This window comes from Odontomachus brunneus, unplaced genomic scaffold (genome assembly GCF_010583005.1).
Source record: "Odontomachus brunneus isolate Ranch 3 - 2012 unplaced genomic scaffold, Obru_v1 Obru_scaffold_114, whole genome shotgun sequence".
NCBI classification, from domain to species: Eukaryota; Metazoa; Arthropoda; class Insecta; order Hymenoptera; family Formicidae; genus Odontomachus; species Odontomachus brunneus.
In genome coordinates this window covers 550,456-558,095 of record NW_022639564.1, presented here as the reverse complement: position 1 = coordinate 558,095, position 7,640 = coordinate 550,456, and the positions used below count along the sequence as shown (strand labels likewise).

General features: G+C 50.9%; 1 protein-coding gene across 1 annotated transcript; it reads left to right on the top strand.

The window, feature by feature from the left end:
* Positions 1-3,129: 3,129 nt before the first annotated feature.
* LOC116849397 (forkhead box protein D2-like) lies at positions 3,130-7,323 on the top strand. Its single transcript, XM_032826524.1, has one exon. The coding sequence runs from the start codon at positions 3,524-3,526 to the stop codon at positions 4,775-4,777; it is 1,254 nt and encodes a 417-aa protein (XP_032682415.1). The 5' UTR covers positions 3,130-3,523; the 3' UTR covers positions 4,778-7,323.
* Positions 7,324-7,640: the final 317 nt, after the last annotated feature.

Below are 7,640 nucleotides of genomic sequence, written 5' to 3'. Positions count from 1 at the left end.
GCTTCTACGGTTTCTCTTTGCTTGAACCACGGCAGATCAGACCAGATTCCATAGTTACGAGTTTCAGATCCTGTTTCGCGCGAGCAAATACGCTCGTCGATTATTTCGAAGAGGGCCGCTTCCTTTGAAAAGCCTCGCTTATCGCGCCTATCTACCCGCGATTTTCACTGTTGCCGATAATGCAATGTCCCGGGGTTTCACGTAGATCCACGGGTGTCCCATCGCGGCGCGAAAAAGCGCGCAAAGTGAATTATGCCGGGAAATTGCATCTTTTTACACGACGCGATATTCGCGCGAATTTGCCGTTAAATGTAGCTCTAAGAGCCGTACTTACGTTCAATATGTTCTTCGTAGGCTCTCTCTCTCTCCCTCTCTCTCTCTAACTCTCTCTCTCGCACTCGTAACAGTGCAAATACGAATCCGTCCAAAAGCGGACAAAGAGTGACGCCAAAAATCGCCTGTGTCGCCACTCTTGAAATCCGACTTGAATTGGTGCTAAACGATAGTTATATATAAGACATTGATCCTCTGAAAGTTTTAGAGCCCAGTCTTTATCTTCAAGATATGATGGATCAAAGTTCGCATTGTGCATCAAGGTCTTTATCAACTGTTCTGACCCATTTCAGATGGTGCTTGATTAGCGTGAATCCCCATGCCTTTCACGATTTGGGATGCTTGATTAGCTATTCTGAGCTACCTATGGGAATTAACGGATTAAGAAAATATGACCCACACGCGCTCATACACACACACACATACGCGTAGATATATATGTAAGATCTTATTCTTCATGACATATATCATCACCTTATTTTTTGCATGTAGATCTTATTGAAGTAGTGGATAAGGCATTTGATGCACAATGCGAACTTTGAACCATCATATTTTGGAGATAAAGAGCGGGCTCAAACTGAAACTTTCAGAGGATTAATGTCTTATATATAACTATCGTTTAGTACCAAATTCAAGTCGGATTTCAAGGGTGGCGAAACAGGCGGTTTTTGACCTGTTTCTGGCATCACTCTTTGACAGTCATAATTCTAGCTAATTGCTGTTGCATATAGCTACGAGGAGAAAACATTAAGATTCGAGTCGTAATAAAAGCTTATTTCTCTCTTTTCTTGAGGTGAAACGAGCTTTCTCGATTATACAACTATACGCGATACACTGTTGTTACAAACATTGTTATTTGGCTCTAGATTACCAATGTTGGTCATTCTGACCTGCATTTTGAATATTTGTATCTAGAAAACTTGCTGCGATTTAATAATGTTTGTAATTGATATAACTTTATTTCCTTTCTGTAAAGAAAAATGATTGAGAATATTAAGACACGATACAAGTAAGAAACAACTAAGCGAATCAAAATGATTCCACATAGACAGTTAACGGATCACCTATTAGCATTAGCACTCTAAAGTTAGCAGAATATTTTTCCATTTTGGCACAATGGCGCAATTAACTCACGCGTTTCCGTCGCGTTACAGCCGCAATATGAATGTTACACCCCCCGACGCAAAAAACTCACACGGCCGGAATGGCCGACAAGGAGAGTTCGTGGCATTCGCCGGGAGACAACGTGGTATCACTATCTGCAGCCGTTGCACGTAGTCAGGATCTACCGGGTGACACGTAACTCCAACAGTGGAACATTTACAGTTACACATTCGCTTTCGCATGTTCATGGTGCGCCGTGCCGCGCTGATGCGCGCAGTCAACGTTGTTGTATTTCCGTTGCAACGAGGCTCAGGCGTACACGACAGAGACGCGAATAGCCACGATAGGAGTAGTTAGTGGGAACGGGTGCGCGGGACAGACGGGGAAAAGGGATAACGACGGGCTGTTATTTGCAACGAGTCGCGACAATTGGAACCCGAGCCGATCGCGCGCAACGCACATTGGCATACCTCCGGTTAGATAAACGCCATATTGCTATTGCTCCTGCTGCTGCTATTGCGGCGGTACCCTTTCCCTCTCAGCCTCCGATATAGCTCTACGCGGCCCGATTGAAAATAGTGTTTTTGTGCAAGCCGAAACGGCAGATATGAAACCAGCATGGCGGATGCTTACAAATAGTTGCGGGGCGGCGACTACGTATATATAAATGCACGCCGAGTACCCCGGGTACTCCTCGCGGCCCTTTGTCCGCGAATCGCGCCGCGCTCGGGCCGAAAGGATTTTCCGACGGGCGCAGAAGGTACAGCGGATATGTGAGAACGGTGGGGTCGGCGATTCCGTCCGACCCCTCCTTTCTTGCCTGCAATCTTCTCTCGTCTTTGACGCACGCGGTCTTGTCGACTCCACCCGGGGGTCCCGATTTTCAGATCGGTCGTAGGCAGACCTAATTGCGAGCGAAAACGCTCGTCGGGGATGGCGAAGCTCGTTATGTTTCATAGTTCTCACGACGAGCTAATAAATGAGATTCCCGATTTTTTAGAAGATCTTCCCGATCCTCGTGCTCGAGCTGCTGTGACGACAGAGAAAGAGAGAGAGAGAAACATACACGTAGAGCCGAGAGTTATTGCGAGAGTACAGGTAGACAGAGGAAAAGGCAGAGAGAATGTGAGAGGGAGATAAAGGGGGACAGAGAAGGAGAGCAATGCCATTTCCGAAACCCACAGTGCAGTACGCTCTGAAAACGGGAAACACGCATCGATCGTCTCGCCTCCCCGGCACAGGATCGGCTATGATATCGAGCTATGTTAGGCTACGTAGATAAGAGACGACAGTGGCGGTGGCGGCAGCGGCATCCGCACCATCATCAGGGCCGTCACCATCTCCACCACCGCCCCCGGTGGCTAGATTAGGCTGTCCGGGATCAATATCGGCAACGTCGTAGGTGTGGCGACCGATGGTGGGTAGCGTAACCGTACCGTCCTCCGTGCTGCCATTGGTCGACGTACCGGTTCTCGGGCTCCTTTTTCCGCAGCGGGTCCCGTGCCGGGTGCTGCGCCGGGTTCCGCGTGTTCTTGCTCGCGCTCGAATAACCTGAGTCCCCTTCTCTAGAGCCGTGTTTATAGTGCGTGGTGGGTGTTACCCGACGTCGCGCCCGCGTCACGAGTGGGGCAAAAGCCGTCGGCAAGGCGGTCGCATCGAGAAATCGTAAATCATGACCAGTCGGCCGCTCGGAGCGCATCGTGACAAACAGGGTGAAAACTGTTGGAAAACAGGCAGCACCGTGATCGGCGCCGCGACGTCGCCACCCCCGGTGCGACGTTAATTCATCACGCTGGGCTTCGCTCGCAGGGTGTTACGTGCGTTTCGCTACCGGTAACGCGACATAGCGGCTTATAACGGCGGGTTAGTCAGTGTTTCGCGACCCGACGTAGTGCCTCGACTCGATCCTGGTTCCCCGATCTGCCGATCGCCCCATATGATCACGTAGTAACCCCGAATCGAGGAATCCCTCACCGACGACGCAATCGCGACGATCGGTGACTTGTGTCCGCGTTTTGCGCGCGAAGAACGGACCGGCACGGTGTCGATCTTAGGAAAGGATCGCTCCGTCTGATCGGCCGCGACCATGTGCAGCAACGAAAGCCCGCCGCCGGCCAAGGAGCCGCTCGCCGTTGGTTTGGGTAACCCCATGGCCGGTTTCCTGCCGGGTCTCGAGCACTATCGATTGCAACTGTATCACTACGCGATGGCGGAGCGGCTGCGACTGGCTCAGCAGCTGCATCCGCAACATCCTGGCGTGGGTCACCCGCCGTCAGGTGCGCCAACCTTAAGTATGAGTCCGGGTTTCCCGGCGCCGTTACCGCTGTATCCCGCGGCCGCCGCTGCCGCCGGATACCCTGGTCGCTTGGCGTTGTCGATGGCATTGCTGCATCCCCATCACCAGCGAATACCGGAGGAACCCAAGCCGCAGCACAGCTACATTGGTTTGATCGCGATGGCGATACTGTCATCGCCCGAGAAAAAGCTCGTGCTTTCCGACATCTACCAGCACATACTCGAGCACTATCCGTATTTCCGCACCCGTGGACCCGGCTGGCGTAACTCCATCCGGCACAATCTGTCGTTGAACGACTGTTTCGTCAAGTCCGGAAGAAGTGCCAACGGCAAGGGTCATTATTGGGCGATCCATCCGGCGAATCTTGAGGATTTCCGCCGCGGTGATTTCCGGCGGCGCAAGGCACAGCGGAAAGTACGCAGGCACATGGGTCTGGCGGTGGACGAGGAACCGGACAGTCCCAGTCCGCCGCCCTTACCGGCCACCCCGCCACCCCCGACTGCCCTTGGACCCCCGGTAGCCTCGCAGCCCATATCCGGCTTGTGGACGCCGCATCATCATCATCACCAGCAGCAGCAGCAGCAACAGCAGCAGCAACAACAACAACACTCCTTTCAGAGCCAATCGCTGCGACAGTCGTCTTTCCAGCCGTCGAGAAAACGGCAGTTCGACGTGGCTTCCCTGCTAGCACCGGACGACCAACAGCACCAGATCGTGGAGTCCGATTCGACCAAGTCGCGGCGTTTCAGCTGTAGCGAAGACGAGCTGCACGACTTACCGGAGCCCGATCAGGACGAAGAGGACGTCGACGTCGACGTGGTCGCCGACGCGAACGCGTTACCATCGCCGGGCACGCCGCCGTCGGCCAGCCCGGACTCGAAGATCTTGTCACCGGCTGGCCATTGGAACCATCAGAGTGTACAGAGCGGCGGCCAGCAGCAGCAACCGCAGCAGCAACAACTGTCGGCCGTACACCTTCACAATCATCTGCACGTGAGGAACTACTACATACCGGCCAATTCCGGCGGTGGCTCCAGCGTCTAATGACGAGTCCGGGCCAGCGAGAGCGAGTCGGTTCGCAGGTAGCTGCTCGTGTTGTCTCATGTGTCCACGCTCTTTGCCCTCGTCTTTGTTCTTCGCGCGCAATTTCGGGAGTTCCGAACGTACGCGTCTCCGGACGCCCGGTTTTTCACCGAACGAGGAAACTTTGTGGTCTAATCGTCTGATTGAACCATGCATTCCTCTCGACGCGTTCCACCATTGGAGCTGCAATCCTCGACAGAAAGAAACGGGCGTTCGGAAACACGAGACGTTTCCGGCGAATCGGGCACTTCGAGGAAGGAGAACATGGCGACCGAGTCGAGATCACACGAGAGACCGGCAAGAGCGTTCGTAAAAGAGATTCTTCAAGCGTCTCTTGAAGATTCGCATGCTCGTAGCGATTCGCGGCGTTCGCGCGAGTGATTTCCGGTACGGACCCGGCGAAAAATCTTCGGACCGAAGTCGGACCACGCGAGAAGTAGATCGATTATGTCGCCGATTATGTTCCCAATGTCACAGAAGTCGCGTTCCATCGCATGTCCCGTTTGCGTTCGACGACTGGTGTGCATTTTCACGTCGCCGGCGACGGAAACTCCGCGCGGTGACATGAGCTTCTAGTCCAATCGTTTCGTTGAGATTCATCAGGAAAGGAGGAAGGGAGGATATTTTTCTATCGTTTCTAGCGTTAGAGATACCATCGGAAAAGATTGTTGTATCATGGGACTTTTACACGGAAAAAAAGATTTCACCGCCGCAGCTAATCATGGTTTGCTGAAAATAAATCTGCTGCTGTAACTGGACATTTGCTACTATAATTAAAACTTTCGCTGCCGTTGTTGCTGCATCGGTTTCATAGCTGAATACATTCCTACTGTACTTTTAGGTATCTATATGTTACAACGAGATTTCGCTGCCATACATAGATTTTTGCTGCTGCAGCCAACTCTGTTTCTCCGTGTACGCTACGAAATCGGATTCCATGTTTCTGTTCGTCGATTTGCAATTTCCAACGAATCGTTGGTCCGCTCGAGTTGAAAGGTCACGCATTCAATTGATTCTAAGCTTTATTTGTCTCGCACAGAAGTCACGTATGACGCGTTATCTGAGCTCAAGAATTAGGCGGCTCCATTTAGCGTTGAATGTACGAACGGAATGTACGAACGGAATACGGATCGAGAAGCGAGCAGACAACCTGGTTTCTCGAGAGACGCCATACGGACTCCCGGAAACGTTGCAATCTTTGCCGAACGTGTGCTTCTAAATTCCGATTCTTCGCCATTTCTGCAATGCTCGCGAATACCACCTCGTTCTTCACCCGATTTAATAAACGGGATCGTTACGCGCGGACAAGGGCTGGCTTCCTCTTCGACGCACACGACCGACCCACTTCTCTCCGAACGTCGGAGATCACTTGAGTCTGATCAGTCGAATTTGGCGATTTGAGCGCGCGAGCTCAGGCTACGCGCGGCGAATTTACTACGTGTACTATATAGATAGATGTCTAAGAAAAGAGTATGTATATAGACCGGAGTCCGACGGTAGAATCTTGACGCGAAACTCCCCCTCGATCCCACACTGAGGGAAAAAATTTCACCTTAAAGATCTAAAAAGAAAGTCTTAATTTAATCTCGATTTAAGAGAAAATTGTTGATCCCAACACAACGCGGTCGTTTTCGGCGCCGAACATACCTTTTGGTGTCTGAACGAGAAACTATCTTAGTGACAAACAATTTGCATATAATTATTTCATATTGCTGTATCGTATTGTGCATATTTATACTATATAGTTATATGCAATTATATACGCATAATATTTTGTAATTGTTTCATTAGTAACACTATAGTGATATTACTGTCTATAGTAGCGTTACACTATCAGCGACACTTATTACAAGAAATCGGTTTCCCGACTACAATTATTCGCCTGCGCCTGAGAGAGTAGTCACAAGTGGCGGGCACTTTTTCCTCAGTGTGTTGAATAACGCGCGTAACGCCGTGTATATAGCGACGTTGGGATTCTACCGGCGGATTTAGGGATCTTTGTAAATACGAGAATCACGCGAGAAACGTGGGCCCCGTACGTCGCCGTGTCGGGGCACGGTGGCGCGTAGGAAGATGCGTTGCACGCGGGGCATTACGTCATGACTGATTGCGATCTCGGCTGTTCAAAGTGTAATATAAAAGTCGTTTAAGGTACCTAAGGTAGCGAGATATCCCTCCCCGCTGTATAATCCACCAACACGTCGGTAGAGACGAACACGAAGGTATATTCTGTACAAACCCGAGTACGCCCTGGTCCCATCCGCCCCCGTTCCCCTGAGCATCGTCCCCGCTCCTTGTCTCCTTCTGTATGTATGTATATGTATCGATGTATACGTACCTGCGTATATATATATATATATAAATCAGACAACGTCCGGAAGCGATCGGGAGAATCGATCGCCTTGTCGGCGTAACACCGAGAAACGCAAGACCATTTTTTAACAGTTACCTCGTAAGCGTACGCCGGCGACCTGTTATTGTCTCGACGCAACTGAACTTTAATAAAGTTTCTGTTCCCATGACATGCGATCTCTACGCTGATTGATCTCTCTTTCTCTCTTTCTCGCCTTCCTCTATATTGTCTTCTCGTCCCCGAAAAGATCTCTCCGTCGAATATTCTATTTTCGCTCGAGGCTATCATCGTCGATGATTACCGCCCCGGTAATCGACGATCATGCTTCCTGCAAGCTGTAGATCCGCTATTCGTGCTGTCCGCTCGAAAAGTCCAAGTTGACAGAAACATTCCGCGCGTATCTGCGCGGCCCGTTAAGCGACGCGCGCGGAGAGTACCTGAGAAATCTATTTGTCGTGATAACAAACAGCC